Source organism: Choloepus didactylus, chromosome 6 (genome assembly GCF_015220235.1).
Source record: "Choloepus didactylus isolate mChoDid1 chromosome 6, mChoDid1.pri, whole genome shotgun sequence".
NCBI lineage: Eukaryota > Metazoa > Chordata > Mammalia > Pilosa > Megalonychidae > Choloepus > Choloepus didactylus.
Window position 1 is genome coordinate 77,418,539 of NC_051312.1, and position 18,028 is coordinate 77,436,566.

The 18,028-nt window shown below is 46.7% G+C and overlaps 1 protein-coding gene across 1 annotated transcript; it reads left to right on the top strand.

The window, feature by feature from the left end:
- Window positions 1-9,634: 9,634 nt before the first annotated feature.
- Window positions 9,635-15,644, top strand: HPX (hemopexin). Its single transcript, XM_037840200.1, has 10 exons — window positions 9,635-9,782; window positions 9,963-10,006; window positions 10,104-10,175; window positions 10,354-10,475; window positions 12,151-12,304; window positions 12,982-13,194; window positions 13,455-13,598; window positions 14,791-14,921; window positions 15,004-15,166; window positions 15,305-15,644. Exons 1-10 carry the CDS (start codon window positions 9,700-9,702, stop codon window positions 15,562-15,564), a joined length of 1,386 nt encoding a protein of 461 aa, XP_037696128.1. The 5' UTR covers window positions 9,635-9,699; the 3' UTR covers window positions 15,565-15,644.
- The last annotated feature ends 2,384 nt before the right edge of the window (window positions 15,645-18,028 follow it).

The following is an 18,028-nucleotide window of genomic DNA, read 5'->3' on the forward strand; positions in this document are numbered from 1 at the left end:
GTCTTCGTCTGCCATCCTGCTATGCCACGTAGTACTAACAACAAGCATTTATTAGCTCACGGTTTCAGAGGTTAGAAGTCCAAAATCAAGATGTTGGTGAGACCAGGCTTTCCCCCTGAAATTTGTAGTGTGCTGGTGCTGGCTTGCTGCAGTCCTTGGGGCTCCTTGGTTTGCATCCTGCCTCCTGCCATGGCGATCTCTCTGTCCTGGTGTCTGTTCTGCCTTCCTTTGACTCCTGGCTTCTTCCTGTGTTGCCTTCTCTCACTCTGTCTAAATTCCTTCTGCTTATAATTGACCCTGTAATAACAGATCAAGACCCATCCTGATTTAGTTGGCCACACTGTAACTAAAAGTATCACCTTCAAAGGATCCTATTTACAGTAGGTTCCAACCCACAGGAATATGGATTAAGATTAAGAACATGTATTTCTTTGAGTGCACAATTTTCAATCTGCCACACTCCCTAGGGGTCCTCTTGTTTTAAAGCTTCAAGAGAGGGGATCAAGAGAAGGTAAACCCCTGGAATCCTGAGCCACCTGCCAAAACCCCATCCCCAACCCTGCATTTCCTGTGGAAATAGGCAAATCTTTTGTCTCTCTCTACCCTGGGGCTGGAGAGGACCCTGGGAAAATTGACCTTTGCCCAAAACACATCCAACAGCTGCAGGGAGAACAGTTTCAGGGTGTTGAAACAATCCTTGAAGCCACACCTGGGCTTGGGACCTGGTGGAGGTGCAGGGATGGTTTTATGGTTACATTCCTCCCCCCATGCACATCCCACAGGGCCATCCAAAATATCTACAAAAGCATATAGGGAATCTGAAGCATTTCCCTTGCCTTTACCCTTTTCCTTCTTTATTGAGGTCACCCGTATTTGGCTAGCTCTGGAAACTGAGCGTGGGAGACTCCATGGTCAATTTTTAGAGCTCAATCCTGAAGCCCTTGCTTCCAAGATTGTTACCCTTTCCCCCTGAGTCAAATGAGGGTCCTAGTGCTCCCTCCTAAGCTCTAGTCTGCCAGGATTTGGCAGCCAATTCCAGAGATAATTAAAACCAGCACTCAGTGATCTGAGTGCACTGTGAGGTAGGGACTATTATTTCTCCCATTCTACAAAAGGCTGAAGCTGAGAGAAATAGATCATATTGTAGATGATGAGCAGAGCCCACACTTGAATTTGTAACTGTCATACTCCAAAGCTGGTACTCCTAACTGGTAAGTTATAGTGCCTTTCTAATCCTGTGCCCCTGGAGCCTAGCATGTTGACTGGCAGAGAAGGCACTCAACAAATACTTGGGGAATGATGAACCTGGGAAGGCTGGTCATGAGAGGTCATCAAAAGGTCAAGACATTGTCCTCATATAGCATGATTCCTGGGGCTAGGATAGGAGGGGCTGTGCGTGGGGCTGAGCATGGACCTGTGGAAGACAAATAGGGGCTTTGCAGAGATCAAGGGACACGTGGCCATATAGAGACTTGGCTTCCTGGTCATCTGTATCCCCACTGGTAGGCAGGTGGAGGGACAGATGAACTCTCTGAAAGTTCTTGGGCTTTGGGGTCATCTTCCCTAAGAGCTTTCAGGTGATGATCTACTCCTTCCCCCACCCCTCCACCCCCAGTCATGAGCAAAGCACCGGCAGTGACACTGAGAATGGAAGCTCAAAGTTCCGTTGTCAGTTCTCACATGCTTACATCTCAACACCTAAATGTAGTACAGGAATAAAATGACAATAAGGATGACTTTCCTTGGGTGGGAAGCCCTACCTGGGAATAGGCTGCTGGAGCTTATTACATGGAAATAAGCCACACAGAAAGTGTCTTAAGGTGGTCACACTCAGTTTCTTCTAGATCAGGTCATAGAGGACATTTTCTTGCCAGTACAAGCCTTGGGCCCAGAAGTAGGTGGAAGTGGTGCCATGCCCTGAGTCAGATGACATATGTCTTGAACGGATCACAGACTTGGGGATTGTAGCAGAGTCCCTGCTGGGACTGGGTCCTCCAAGAGCTCACACCTCACTTAAATATGGCTGTCCAGTGATCAGAACAAGCTGGGTCCATATGTGGTCTGCTGCTTCATTTATTCACTCAAAAGATTTATTGCACACTCTCTATGGGTCAGACAGAGTAGTGGGTCCCGGGAATACAGACAGAAATGGTCCCTGCCCTAATGGAGCTTATAGTGAGTGGGGAGAGGAGAAAACAGAGGAACTAAATGTGTAATGACAGCTTGCATTAAGAGCTGTGAAGGAAATGAATAGAATGCAGTGATAGAGGATAGGATGTTAAATAGGGTGGGCAAGGAAGACCTCTTTAAGGTGTAGCCTGCAGATTGGTGGGTGGGGGAATCAGTTGTATTAAGAAGACAGGGAAGATGATTTCTAAACTCACTACAAAGCTACAGTAACCAAAACAGTATGCTACTGGTATAAAGACAGACATAAGGAGTTGAGAGTATAGAAATAAACCCACACATCTGGGTCCAACTGATTTTTGACAAAGTGCCAAGTCCACTCAATGGAGAAACTACAGTCTCTAACAAATAGTGCTCGGGAGACTGGATTTCCACATGTAAAAGAATAAAGTTGGACCTCTACCTCACATCATACTCTTGGAAGGTAAAACAGGGGAAAAATTTCATGACCTTGGATTTGGCAGTAGATTCTTAGGTATGACACCAAAAGCACAAGCAACAAAAGAGAAAATGGATAAATTGGACTTCCTCAAAAACTTCCGTGCATCAAAGGACATTATCAAGAAAGTGAAAAGACAACCTACAGAATGGGAGAAAATAGTTAACCAAATATCTGATAAGGATTTAATATCCAGAATATATAAAGAACTCCTACAGCTCAACAACAAAAAAGACAACCCAATTTTTAAAACGTAAAAATGACATTTCTCCAAAGAAGATATACAGAAGGCTAATGTGCACATGAAAAGATGCTCGACATTAGTCATTGCGAGTCAAAGTTATGGTGAGATACCACTTCACCCTCACCGGGATGGCTATTATTTAAAAAACAGAAAATAACAAGTATTGGGGAGGATTGGAACCCTCATGTATGGCTGGTGGGAGTAGAAAATAGCAGCCACTGTTGAAAACAGTTAAACATAGAGTCACCATATGAGCTGGGAGTTCCACTCCTGGGTATATCCCCAAAAGAATTGAAAATGGTGACTTAAACATACTTGTACACCAATGCTCATAGCATCATATTCACAATAGCCGAAAGGTAGAAACAACCCAAGTATCCATCAATAAATGAATGGATAAACAAAATATGACACATACATACAATGGACTATTATTCAGTCATAAAAAGTAGTGAAGTTTTGATACATGCAACAATATTTATGAACCTTGAAAACAGTAAGCCAAGTGAAAAAGCCAGATACAAAAGGACACATATTGCATGTTTCTACCTATATGAAATATCTAGACTAGGCAAATTCATAGAGACAGATAGTAGATCAGGAGTTACCAGGGGCCAGGAGGAGGAAGCAATAGGGAATTAATGCTTAATGGGTACAGAGTTTCTGTTTGGGGTGATGAAAACCATTTGGCGATGGATGGTGGTGATGGTAGCACATTATGAATGTAACTACTACCATTGAATTGTACACTTAATAGTTAAAATGAGAAACTTGATGTTATAAATGTTAACCACAATAAAGTTTTTAAAAAAAAGAAGAAGAGGGGGAAGAGAGTTTCAGATAAGAAAGAGCAGATAAAAAGGTCTTGAGGGGCTAAGATCTTGGTGTGCTTGAGGATCTGAAAGGAGGCCAGGGTGGCTGAAGCAGAGCCTCTAGGGGTGAAGAGAGGAAAGAAAAAAGCATGGAGAGTTAGGCCTGAGTTGCATCATTTAATTCAGGTAAAGAGTTTGGATTTGATTTGGAGTATAACAGTAAACCACTGAAAATGTTAAGCAGTGGGGATGAAAAGGATGCATTCTGCGGGGAATGGGCAGCTGGGCAGTGATTCTGTGGGGTGGGAAGAAAAGAGATAATGAAAAGCAGACAAGTCAGCATCTCTAAACTGCTGTCTCTTGAAGACTGTGGATACCTCAATATCGTCTGTAGTCTTTAACCCAGCAATTACCTTCTAGGACCATATTCTAAGAAAACAACTGGGCAAATGCACAAAGGAAAATATGCACTAATGTTTATCACAGATTCATTAAACTTGAAAACAACCACTAATTGTCCATCAGTAGAGAAGGGTTAAATTAAGTATCAGTTAGACATATGATGAAATTATATGCACCCTTTAAAAATGATGATGTCTGAGATACATTTTGAGGTTATAAAAAAGTTCTATAAGATCACATCTTTGTTTTAAAGAGTATGGTAAGAATAGAAAAAGGATGGAATACAAAATGAAGTGTTAATAGTGCTGTTCTCTGGTTAGTCAGATTAAAATTGATTTTTATCTTCAAGAAAGAAAAAGTTACTGTGGCTGATGCAGGAGAAGCCGGGAGGCTATTTCAGTGGTTCAGACAAGAAATGATGGTGTTTCCACTACTCAGGAGATTTTAGGTATAATTTGAAAGTCAGAACAACAGGATTCAATGTTGGTTAGCCTCATACTATTTCAGGCACTGTTCTAGGTGCTGAAGACAGCAGTGAATAAAGCAGATAAAATCCTTGTCCTGTTCATGGAGGCAGCATGATGGACAATAGTGTGCTGGAGCCAATTTATAGTGGCTCTAAGGGTTGATTTTCAGGAATTTTGAGAGCTGGTTATTGAATCCAGACATTTTTAAAAATTAAATTATATACGGTTAAAAATTAAACATTTTTGCTTCAGAACTTATTTCTAAGTTAAATTTTATTCACCTAAGATGGAGACACCTGAGTTAGATATCCATCTAATTGGGAAGTAGAGGATTGATACAAGAATGCAAATAATTTCATATTTATTTCATTCATTTATTCCATTCACTCACTCACTTATTCAAGAAATATTTACTAAGAGCCTCCATGTGCCAGGGACTGTTCTAGGCATTGGGGATCTATTAATGAACCAGACAGACTCCATGTCCTTATTTTTTAATCTACAAATTTTATATACATACATATATGGATGTAGTATATACACATACAGAGATAGAGACAGGGAACATAAATATGGCAACTGGTGACTCTAGGTGAAAGGTATATGGGTGTTCATTGTGCTATTGCAACTTTTATTTTCAGATTTTTTAAAATAGAAAGTTAGAAAAAAATTAAATACATTTCTTTAAAACAAAGATAATAAGTATGGAAAACTCTTTCCTTCCTAATTCTTTTACTATATTTTGCTACTATCTGTGTTCTTGAGATTATTTACACTGAGTGTACCTGTAAGGTGAAATGTCATACAATGGTGTGCTACTGTACATCATTTCCCAACTCCATGATTGATGACATCTAGTTGGTGAGTTGCAATTGGCCGTGGCAGGAGTATTTCCACCACAGAAATTAGCAAATGCTACAAGTCCGGGCTTTTTTCCCTCCAGAGAGCTGGCTGTTAAACATTTACCAGCATACCCCTTGATAGTGCTGGGAACACAGACAGGGGTTAAATCATGACTCTACCACTTGCTAACAATGTGACTTGGGTAAGATACCCAGTGTTAGTATCCTCATTTGTAAAATGGGACTAATGATAGTACCTATCATATTTATATTATATACAATAATTATATATGTAAGTATACATTTATGGATTTAATTAAATAATCCATCCCAAGTGCTTGTGCCTAATAGATATGAGCTGATTATCTTTATAATCATTTGTTCATAGAGAAGCAAGAATGGGCTAAGCAGGAAGTCCCATTATAGACAGAGCAAGAGAAAATGTGCATATTGGAGCGATCAATTGGGAGCAGCGATACTCCTTTTAGCTATCTGGAGCTTTATTCAGAAGCCTTCTAAGCTCAGAGAAAGGGGGAATCCGGGTCTCCTCCCTGGGGCCCAAAACCACAGGCACCAGGCCCTGTTCAGCCAGCCTCCTCAGTGGGCCCCAGGAGAAATGGCTGAGGTCAGAGACTGCTGATCAGCAGCAGGGAAGGCTGGGCATCGCCATTCTAATGGACAGTGAGTCAGTGTCCAGCCTAAATCTGGCCCCTGGCAAAGCAGGAGGAAGCTTTGTGCATGAAACTGATGTGGGCCCACATTCAGTCTCCATTGGGGGAAGCTGCTGGTTAGGACTGAAAAATGAGAGATTACATGGCACAAGAGATAGTTGAATTTCTCTGGGCTTGAATTCCCCAGGAAATCAAGAAAGCTATCGTAGTCCTCATACACACTCTGTCGGAGACAGCAGAGGTTGACAGGAAGGGGAAGAGCATCGAAGGGGATGTGCCACTAACGCCCACAGCCCCAGCTGAGAGGGGAGAGGCAGGAAAGCCACAGTAAGGCACTTCCAGGGAGGAGAAACTCCCGGGCTCTAGCCTTGGCTTGAAGGGTGAGAGTGTAGTCATCCCTGCGGCCTCTAGGGGTCGCTCAGTCCCAAATGTGGACATGCACTCTCCTCTCAGCCCAGGCCAGAAGGCTGGGAAGGACTTGGGACAAGGAGATGTGGCTTCCCAGATTAAGAGGAAAAGAAGCACGGTCACTCCATTCTGGGGTCCCCTGAGAAGATTTTCCTCCTGCTTTGTGATCAGCACTGGGATAGCCAAAGTCCCCATGGCTTGGAATCCCAAATGGACACAATCCTCTCCCTCTTAGCTCCTGCTCGGAACTTGACCTTTGACCTGGATGGCCTTCGATCCAGCAAGCCCTGCCAGTCTAATCCCTGGCTGGGGGGTGGCTCTGATAATGGTATCTAAGCCACCCTTGTGTGGACTGTGAATTAGGAAACAACAGTGAAAGCGGGCCTTTAAAGTACTATTCTAGGAAAGATGGATCCTGGGGTGCTATGAAGGGGGCCAGGGCTGTGTGGGAAAGAAGAGGCCAAGCTGAGAAATCATCACCCAGGGTATGTGCTGTTTCCCTCCAAGAGTCCCATTAGGCCAGAGGGGAGGCTGCTCTCCTGGACAAGTAGGTCAGTGCAGGGCCCCACTAATAAGACTGTTGAAGACCCTCACTATAGGTTTTCTGTGTGTGTGTGTGTGTGTGTGTGTGTGTGTGTGTGTGTGTGTGTGTGTGTGTGTGACTTGGTGTGAAACCTTCCATCTCCCCAGGGAGGCTCAGATGGCAGGGAAGCGTCAATGAATTCAGCAGGACATGTAGACACAGTTCTGGTGGCTGGAGACAGGTCTTAGGAGGGAGAATCCCAGGAAGGATGTCACCCGAGCTGGGGAGAAGGTTATACAAGGTTTCAGAGACTGAGAGGGGAGAAAAAACAGGGTAGGTGGGGTGGAGCAGGCCCAGCCAGAGATGCCCTACAGTGGGGTGAGGGTGAGTGCCAGGCATCTGCTGTGGGGGCTGTGGCATTGCCCACACTGCCAAGGGCTCAGAGAGCCCAGCTCTGAGGAGAGAGTGATGTTGACAAGCACGTTTTCATTTGGAAGTCAGGAGAGGACGTTGAGCCTGATGGCAGAGGCCTGGTGACATGATGACATGACAGAGGTCCCGGAAATCTTGTTTTCCTGTTGGGATAAACCTTGCAGAGTAGAAAAGGAATGTGAGACCTCTGCTAAGGTTTTATGGGGGGTGTCAGAGACTTAGAGTTATCTGAGAGGGGTCAGGGTGCTTTCAGGCTGGGCTAGAGAACAGGGGTCCTGGAACCTCAGCCTGGCCCATTGCTAACTCTGCCCATAGCCAAATCACAGATGGAAATGGGGTAAGCGTCGGGAGTGGTCCCAGGGAGTACAGGGCCTGCCACCTCACCTGGGGGATGGCAGGTGAGATCCTGGGGCTTGGGGAGGAGAAGGATGTGGGTCTGGGATAAAAGAGGAAAACATAACCATAAGATGGAAGGTTGGGACAGGGAACGCAGGATCCCTCAATCACAATGTATCTCCATCATAGCATACCCCAATTTGTAATATTCCCCTCATCACAGAAGGGGGAAAATTGTCAGAAATGTTACTGAAACACTAGCAACACTACTCAGTACTTGAGATCCATTTTTTGTTCATTCAACAATTATTTATTGAGCACCTGTATAGTGCCAGGCACTATTTTAGGTGGTGGGAATATAATAGTAAATAATACATGCAAAACAAAATAAACAAGATACAAAAGGACAAATATTGTATGATCTCACTGATTTAAAACAATTAGAATAAGCAAACTCATAGAGTCAGAATCTAGAATATAGGGTATCAGGGGATGGGTTGGGGATAGGGAATGGGAAGTTAAGGCTTAACATGTGCAAGTTTCCTATCTGGAATGATGGGAATGTTTTGGTAACAGATGGTGGTGATGGTAGCACAAGATGGTGAATGCAGCTAACAGCACTGAAATATATATACATAAATATGATTAAAAGGGGAAATGTTAGATTGTATATATGGTAACAGAATAAAAATTTTTTAAAAATCCATGGAACTACACTACACAAACTATGAACCCTAAGTTAAACCATGGGCTTTAGCTAATAGTACACGTATAAAAATGTGCTATCACCAGTTGTAACAAATGTCCTATACCACTGCAAAGCGTTGGTGGTGGGGTGGTATATGGGAATTCTGTATTTTATGCAGAATTGTTTTGTAAACACAGAACTTCTCTAATAAAGAAAAAAATACATGAAAAAAAACAAACAAAACAAGCAAACAAGCAAGTAGATAGAGTAATTTCAAGTTTTAGGGACATCAAGGAAACAAGCAAGGGTCTGAAATGGTTAGATAAGAGGTCAAGAGAGGCTTCACTGGGAAGACAGTGTTTAAGCAGGAATCAGCTGTAAATATTGTGAAACCCCAGTTACAGTTCTATTTATTCTGTGATGGGTAAATAAAGCACTTTTCCCCTAAGGTGGAAACTACCAAGAAAGACTAATTACTAGTAGTGCTCTCTAAAAGAGAGACACCTCCTTTTCCTGCTCCATTACTGTCAGACCTTCCCTCCCTGGGGAGAATTTTGCAAAGCACTTTGCTGGTGGGGGGTTAGGGTAGGGGTGGGGCTTGGACACTGGGCAACAGTGGAATATTATTGACGCAAAAATCACTAGTCCAAGGGCAAAGCTGAAGAGAATTGCCATGCCCCAGAAAGGCTCTTGATGGAGCTTGGAAAAAGCTGTTTTCGGAGTATTTCTAAGTATATTATGTGTATATGTGGTTACTAAGCATATATGAATGTCGATGTCTATAGCTGTAACTGTCCTAGAGCAGAGGTTTTTTTTTTTTTTTTTTGACACTTAGGACATAAAATGTTAGCTTCCTCCTCTTCTCCCCTCCCCCATTAAAGAGGTAAATCAAACCATAGAAAGATGCTTTGCATTGCACCCCCTTCCCTGCCTTTTTGGGCACCTGGGTGGGCACCCATTGCCCAGGTGAAGGGAATCACAGCTGGGCATCAACATTATTGGCTAGTCACTGCTCAGAAGTCGCTAAAGGGGGATGGGGACCCCTGCCAGAAAGAGGGAGTCCTGGACTCAGATTTCTGTCCAGACTCTGACCTTATTTGTAGTGATGAAATCAGCCAATATTTGCTCAGTCCTGGGAGACAGCACATTCCCAGTAGGGTGGGAGGCAGGGGGTGCTGCTGCTGCCGTCTCTATATAGGCAGTTCGAAGCAGGTGCCTGGAGCTGTCCTGTGGCCTCTCCAGCTCAGCATGGTGAGGGTACCGGGAGCACCACTGGTACTGGGACTGGTGGGCCTGTGCTGGTCACTGGCCATCGCCCACCCCCTTGCTCCGTGAGTAAAGATGGAACTGGGGCTGGAAGACTGGGATCTGGGCGAGGATGGGATGGGGGGCCAAGGGTGGGATAGGGTGGGCTAGGGCCAGCTTTCAGACCTGGGGAAGGTTTGGGATTTGGAGATATGGGAGAGGAACTGGTCCCAGTGGACCCAGACAGCTATCTGCCTTCTCTCTAGGGCTGAAGGTGGGAATGGGACCAAGGTGGACCCAGACGTGACCGGTGAGACCCCAACCCCCCTGAGTCTGTCTGTCTGTGTCTCTGCAATTTATCATTGGGTTGGTCTTTTACTTTGCCATTTCCCTACCCCTCACCCCAGAACGCTGCTCAGATGGCTGGGCCATTGACGCTGCCACCTTGGATGACAATGGGACCATTCTGTATTTTAAAGGTAGGAGGAGCTGGGGTTGGGGCACTCGGGGTCTCAAATGTGGTCTCCTTCACAGAGGGGATCTCCATCTCTGGGAGGTCTTGGGAAGTATCTGAGAGTATCACTCACAGCTTCTCCATAACTATCACCCTAGGCCAAAGGTTGGTTCTGGGTCACTGAATGAGTGTGGGTTTTTCAGGGGAGTTCGTGTGGAAGGGTCACACATGGATCCGGGAGTTAATCTCAGAGAGGTGGAAGGATTTCACCGGTCCTGTGGATGCTGCCTTCCGCCTGGGTCATGACAATGTCTTCCTGATCAAGGTATGGCGGGGCCAAGGTCACAGTTGGGCCAGGAAGGGCTGGAACCTGTACTAGACACCCTCCTGCAAGTGGTCCTGACCCAGACCCAGAGCACTATGTACCAGGTGTCCTCCCTCTGGGCTTTCCTTTCCCCGGAATGCTCAAGCTAAAGAATGTGGGTGGGGGTGGGCGGTGGGGGGCACACAGGCCTCGGTGGCTGTTCCTCAGTCCTGATCTTAGTTTTTGGCCTCTCTGCTACACCCACACTGTTGGCCCTTGTTTCCTTCTTGACATTTTGTTTCCTTGGCTTCCATGACTCTGCACTCGGGTCCTGCTCATGTGGCTGGACAGGGTTTTCACAACACAGTGGCACCTGGTCAAGGGGCAAGTGGAAGATGAAATCCAGCCCACTCTGCTCACTAAGTTACATGCCCCGGTCCAGGCCGTGTCTGCTCAGAGGAAGGGTGCCTCCTCCTAACTTGTTCTAAGGTGCTATGCAGCAAGGCAGCTCAGACTACAAGCTTTGTTTTCCCTCCTGCCTCTTTTCCAGCTCTTCTCAGGCTTCTCATCCTCAGCCAGCAGTAGAATGTCCCTCAGGGATCTGTACTAGCTCCTCTGTGTACCCCCTACTGAGTGATCCCAAACAGCCGTGGCTCTGAGGATTCCCTCCACTGTTGTCCCCAGATCTGGATTTCTCTCCTGAGCTCCAGACATCTCTAGCCAATTTCCTAGTAGACATCTCTAACATAGAAGTTCCACAGGCATTATGAATTCAGCATTCCCCACACTGAATTTATCATTTTCCTCATAAACCAACTCCTTCTTCTGTGTTCCCTATTTCAGTAAATGGCACCACTACATGCCTGGTCATGGCAAGCCAGGTACATGATCTGGCCCTTGCTTATCTTTCCAGGCTTAGTTCCTCCCCTGCCACATTTACCATGTGCCAGCAACCTGAGACTGCATGAGCTCCCTGTGCACACTGTGCCTCCTTGTCTACACTCCGTACATGCTGCTCCCTCTGCTGGTAACACCCTTCCTCACTTGTCCACCTGGGAAATTCTTGTTCCTTTTCCAACTCTTGGCTAAAATGCTTCCTCCTCTGTGAAGCCTGCCGGGACTTCTCTAGGCATATTTGGGCATTCCCCCGTATTCCCGATGGACCTCATGCTTTTGATCAGTTGTAGTAATTGCACAGCTAGGATGTGTGCATCCTTTCTGCTTTTGTATGGTGAACTCCCTAAAGGCAAAGGCAGGGTCTTTATCCCTTTATCCCTAGTGCCTAGCACAGTACCTGGCATATAGTAAGAAATAGCAACTGTTTCTAGAATGAGTAAATAAATAAATGAACAAATGAATGTATGAATGGCTGGCTGGCTGCAGGATGACTATTTATGGATATGCTTGCAAAGACTGATGGTGTTGCAGATGTGTGTATCACAGGAGTGTCTGATTGTGCAGAGCCAAACATGTGTCTGTGCATGTGTTACAGCAATAGCACCTGGGTTTGCATCATCAAACCGTAAGTGTGTATTTATGCAAGGGGATAGCATATTGTTATGCACAGATGGACTGAGAGTGTTTGGGGCTGCAGGAGGATATTGCATAAGTGCAAAACAAATCAAAGATGTTGTGTGAATGCAGAGTGGCAATATTGAGGGATGCACAGCTTAAAAGAGAGTGTTTTTGTGTGCAGGGGGACAAAGTCTGGGTGTACTCTCCTGAGAAGAAGGAGAAAGGACATCCAAAGTTGCTCCAAGATGAATTTCCTGGAATCCCTTCCCCAGTGGATGCTGCTGTGGAATGTCACCGTGGAGAATGCAAAGATGACGGCATCCTCTTCTTCCAAGGTCAGTGAGGCCGGAGTCCCAGAGCCTGGGGTGCTGGGGGGTTGGTGGTGATGGTGGTAGTGGGGCCAATAGTGCTGGTGGCAGTGATAGTGATGGTGGTGGTGATTTCCTAAGGAAAGGAAGAAATAGAGAAGCTGGTTATATGGTCTAGAGCTCAGGTAGGGAGAGGAGAGGGTGACTGGAAGTCATTCTGGGGAAGGTAACTGGGTTTAATTATGCTAAAAATCCCTCACTATCCTTCTCCTTAACCTGGTCTACAAGGCCTTCCTTGACAAAGCCCAAGGGTCCAGCCTCATCTCACATTGTACTTTTACCTTGTATACTAAGCTCCAGAAACTATGCTATTTCCCTGTACACAAAATTTGCCTCAGGCTTCAGGCTCTTTCCTCTCTGGAGTTCCATCTGCCTCTCTTTTCTGCCTTGTGACTTCTACTTTAGATCTCAGATTCAGGACTACCTTCTCTGGGAAGCTTCCCCTGACTCTTGGCCCTGCGCTTGCTGAGCTGATCATGTGCCCTTTGCTGCATTTCATTGTATTCCCACTCCCTCGGCTATCTCCCTGCTGGACTGTGAACTCTGTATGAGCAGGACCTAATCTGGCCCATCCTGGCCTGGGGCAAGCACAAGGGTGGACCTACCCTGGCCTCACTGAGTGCTTGTTGATTGATTGGACCAAGGTAACCGCAAGTGGTTCTGGGACTTGGCTACGAGAACCGTAAAGGAGCGATCCTGGCCCGCCATTGGGAACTGCACCTCTGCCCTGCGATGGCTTGGCCGCCACTACTGCTTCCAGCGTAACCACTTCCTGCGTTTCAACCCCATCACAGGGGAGGTGCCCCCCAAGTACCCTCTAGATGTCCGAGACTACTTCATGCTCTGTCCTGGCAGAGGTGAGGAAGCACCAGCCCCAGGGACCCAGTGGAATTCGCCCACCTCCCCTGACCTTGTGAGCCCCATGTGCTCCAACTCCCATCTTAACTCTGTGTTGTAACACCTTGGCCCTTACCCTAGATCCATTTCTATCCTAGCTCTTCCCCATCATCTTCAAATGGAAGCCCACTCACCCACTAGCCCCAGCATCTCTCTGCCTTAGACCTCACTCTGACCTCTGGCCTCCCTCTGTGTTCCCCTCACTTATCTCTACCTCCAGGTCATAGCCTTAGACACAGGAATAGGACTGGCCATGGAAATGATACACTCCACGGTTTTGAGAATATGCCTGTGCGCTGTAGCCCACATCTAGTCTTGTCTGCACTGGTATCTGACAAACATGGTGCCACCTACGCCTTCAGTGGTGAGAGATGCCCCCCAGTTTCCCCATCTGTGCCGTCCATACCCTCATCTCCCCCACCTGTGTCTCCCATCCTGACCTATTTCACCTATCCTCATCACTATGTCCCTTATCTCGCCCGATCTGTTCCCCATCCTGAGCCCTTTCATGTCTCTCATCTCCTCCGCTGCATATTTCTCAACCTGTCTCTCATCGCCCGAGTCTCCAACTTCATCCATCTGTCTACCCCTCAGCACCATCTATGCCCATCGCTGTGCCTCTCTGGGTCCTTATACCTCTTCATATCCTCCTTGCTCCATGTCTTGCCAGGACCCATAGTGCCCTTTGAACTTATCCTTAGGAGCTACATCTTTTCCAAAGTACCTGCTTCCTATGTCCAGGCCTCTGAGTTCAGCATTGGCTGGGAATGAGATATTCCCATTGTTGAAAACCTGCCAAGAAGTACCCAAGGCCCTTTAGGAGGTTTCCCCTCTGAGTAGTCCATGGAGCCAGCTCTCCCCTGACCTGGGACATCATAGGTAAAAGCCATCCAATGATATCTACAGATATCCTGGAGTTAATAAGGCAGGTAACTATGAGTCTTACTCCACACTTGAGTACATTTGGATTTGACAAGATAGAGGATACTGGTGACCTTGACAAGAACAATTTCAATGGGGGAGGAAAACAGAAGTGTAATTGGAGTGGGCTGAGGAAGAAAAAGACTAGACAATTCCTCTAGGAAGTTGTTATAAGGAGAGAAGAAAAATGGGGTGCTGGCCTGGCTACTCCCTCACTCTTCTGTCACCTCACAGGGTTAGACAACATAGCCAGAGTGAGAACTATCCGTGGAAGCTTGTGTAGTACTTCCCCCTTTAATTTCTTGCCATAATATCTCATTATCTATGACCACTTTTCTGCACACAGACACTTGAGAGGCATAGAGAGCCCCCATCAAACCCCAATTGTTGGCACTACCTGGCAACCTGACCACTTTTCTCCATGCTTGCCTTAACTCCAGCTCCAGCTGGGTCATAGCACCCAACGTTGCTTCCCAAGTCCCGCTCTACTTCTCCCTCCAACCTCACCTCCTCCTTCTTGGCCCCAAAGTGCATTCTTTCCTCCCTTCCAGGACCCATCTGCTGCCTCTGTCACTAGCTTCTTCATTGCCTGAGCTTTTAATACCAGCACTAGAGCTACCCGTGGTCCTCCACAGGGTCCCATCACTGGCGTCTGGACACCAGCCAGGATGGGTGGCATAGCTGGCCCATTGCTCATCAGTGGCCCCAAGGCCCTTCCACGGTGGATGCTGCCTTTTCCTGGGAGGACAAACTCTATCTGGTCCAGGTGAGTGTTTGGGAAGAGGCCAGAGGTAGAGGCTGGGGTAAGAATATCCAACCTATGTTGATTAATGCCCTTTGTCCTCCAGGGTGCCCACGTGTATGTCTTCTTGACAAAGGGAGGTTATACCCTAGTAAGTGGTTATCCAAAGCGGCTGGAGAAGGAACTTGGGAGCCCTCAAGGGATTATCCTTGAGTCTGTAGATGCAGCTTTTATCTGTCCTGGGTCTTCTCGGCTCCACATCATGCAAGGTGAGGGGCATCTGGGTGCTAAAGGGTGGCTTGTTCTGCTGACTCTCCATGGTACAGATCCCTGCCAGGGCATGAGAAGGGCCAGGTTAGGATCCGTATGACATGGAAGCCATGTTATGTTTAATGCCTTCTTCCCAGGACGGCGGCTGTGGTGGCTTGACCTGAGTTTAGGAGCTCAAGCCACATGGACGGAGCTTCCTTGGCCCCATGAGAAGGTTGATGGAGCCCTGTGTATTGAAAAGTCCCTCGGCCCCAGCTCATGTTCCGCCAATGGTCCCAGCTTGTACCTCATCCATGGCCCCAATTTGTACTGCTACAGTGACGTGGACAAACTGAATGCAGCCAAGACTCTTCCCCAGCCCCAGAAAGTGGCCAATCTCCTGGGCTGCAATCACTGAGGAGCCTCCTGAAGTGAGCCTGGCTCAGCCCCACCTTCCCAGTTTCCTTACAATAAAGCCAGAGTGCTTCTTCATTTGAATCTGTGTGGAATGAGGGTCCCTGGTTGTGGAACAGTCTTACTTCTTTGAGAATGGAGACGTTAGCAACTCCTCTTCTGAGGCTCTCAAGCTCAAACAGGGCTGTAGGAAGCAAGGGAGGGGAGGGCCAAGGGACAAATCTTATTTCTGCACAGATGATTCCTAAATTCAGATCATAAACTGTAGTTTACCAGACTATCTACATGTAATGGGAAACAGGACTAGAATAGGAAGAACTGCCAAGTTTACACAGCAAATAAGAGGGAGAGCTAGGACTCTGACCCAGCTTGTTAATAACTGACCACAGCTTGGCATCAGGGTCACAGGGCCTGGGGCATCCATGCAAGAGCAGAGTGGACTGGCTTAGAGTTGCCATCTGAGGGGCTCCCAATTGGGGGTCCTCAATTTGTGGTTCCGGGTGGTTCAGGCAGTACCATACCAGAAAAGGAGGCTTTGAGTCCTGTATTAGAGAAAAAGAACCAACAGGAAACTTATATGTAAATATTAAGGGGTTGATTATTGGAATTGGCTCAAGCAACTGTGGGGATTGGGAAGTCAGAATTCCATACAGTAGGCCACAAGTTGGGAACTCAATGGTGATGTTGAATTCCCCAGGAAAAGCTGGCTGGCTGAAGTAGAGATAGACATTCTTCTTTCTGACTGCTGAAATGATCAGTTCTCCCTTTAAGACCTTCAACAGATTGGATGAGACTACTCTCATCACTGGTGGCAGTCTCCTCTGTTGACTGTAAATGTAATCAACTGATTTAAATCCATGAAATACCCTCACAGTAACCATCAGGCCGGTGCTTGCTTGACTAAACAACTGGGCACCTAGCCAAGTTGACACATGAAATTAACCATTACAGGTCCCCATCGGTTAGACATAATAAGTGGAATGAGGTTGAGGGTGGGGAAACTGAGAGAAATTCTAGCTGTGGGTTGGAGGAAGTTGGAAAGAGGAGAGAGGACAGAAGGAGTGACTCTCAGGGACCTGGCACCATGAAACACAATTCCAGAGTCCAGCTCCTGGGGGGATCCAGCTGGAACCCCAAAAGCCTCGCTGGCAGAGAGGATCTGAGCCACCCCTCGATCCCCTGGATATCTGCACCATCTAGGCCAGTGAATGTTGTCTTGGTCAAGGTCGCAGTGCTTGGTTCCTTCCTGGTCATAAACTGACCAAGGCTTTAGGCTCCAAACTGACTGACAACCATTTGACTGGGGACCGGGTGTGGACTGCAGGTAGCTGAGTCTCAGGTGAGACCCCTTCCCTCCTTCCCACCTTCCCACCCCAGCAGGGAGAGCTGAGGCTGGGAGGTTTGGGGTCAGGAAAGGCTTCAGATGTAACATAACATTTGAGCTGGATTTTTAAAAGATGAGTAGAATTTACGCTACTCCTTTAGCAAACATATGAACAGCCTACTACGGACTACCTTGCCAGAGAGCACTAAGGCAGAGGAAGCAACATGAGCAAAGAAAAGCAAGGGGAACAGAAAAAGCCAGGAATGGGAACTGCAGCCAGCTCAGCAGGGCTGGAGAACAGGCGATGGGTGAGGGGCAGGTGAGACATGAGGCTGGAGAAGGATGTAGGGGATTCTTAGTTCATCGGGGGCCCTCCATGTCAGGCTAGGAAGCATGGTTTCTGTCTGTTCTTGGGGCAATGGAGACCTACTGAAGGATTTTAGACCAGGGTGTAATGTGATGAGGAAAATTACTATGATTGTGGCAGAGTGGGTACTGGGTAAAGGAGAGCACAGCAGATGCGGGAGACCATTGAGAAAGTTGTTGCTGTTGTCCAGGCAGTAAATCATGGAGGCCTGGGCTGGGGGTGGCAGTGGGGATGAAGAGAAGTGGGCAGATTACTTAGATGGCATGATCTAAGGAGCTTGCTGACAGATTGGATGTGTGGGTGAGGGAAAGTGAGAAATCTCATTTCCAAACTGCTATAAGGCCCCTCTTCCCTGCTCATTGAACCTCTCCTTCTCCTCAACATTCCTTCACCTCTAGCTTTAGATGAGACCAGGCTTTGTCTCAGGGACCTTTTTCTGTTCCCTATAGTTATCCCAAGAGATGGGAAGCAGTAGCAGCATTTGCATGACTCCCATATTTCTATAGCCTATTTCTTCCTCTTTCCAAGCAGGTTAAATTTCTCTCCTTTGGCATCATGCCAATGAGTCGTAACATTCTCTCTAACATTCTTATTTACATCAGCTACCAACATCCTGACTCAGTTGTTGAAGACTCTGCAGATGGAAGTCCCCACTTTCAGCCACCCTATTACTTTGGCTAAACCTTGAACCTTGTCCTCACTCAGAATTGCTCTACCTTGGAAGAAATTCTTTAAATTCCAACGTCCCACTCTTTGACCATAATCTGTTACCCTTAT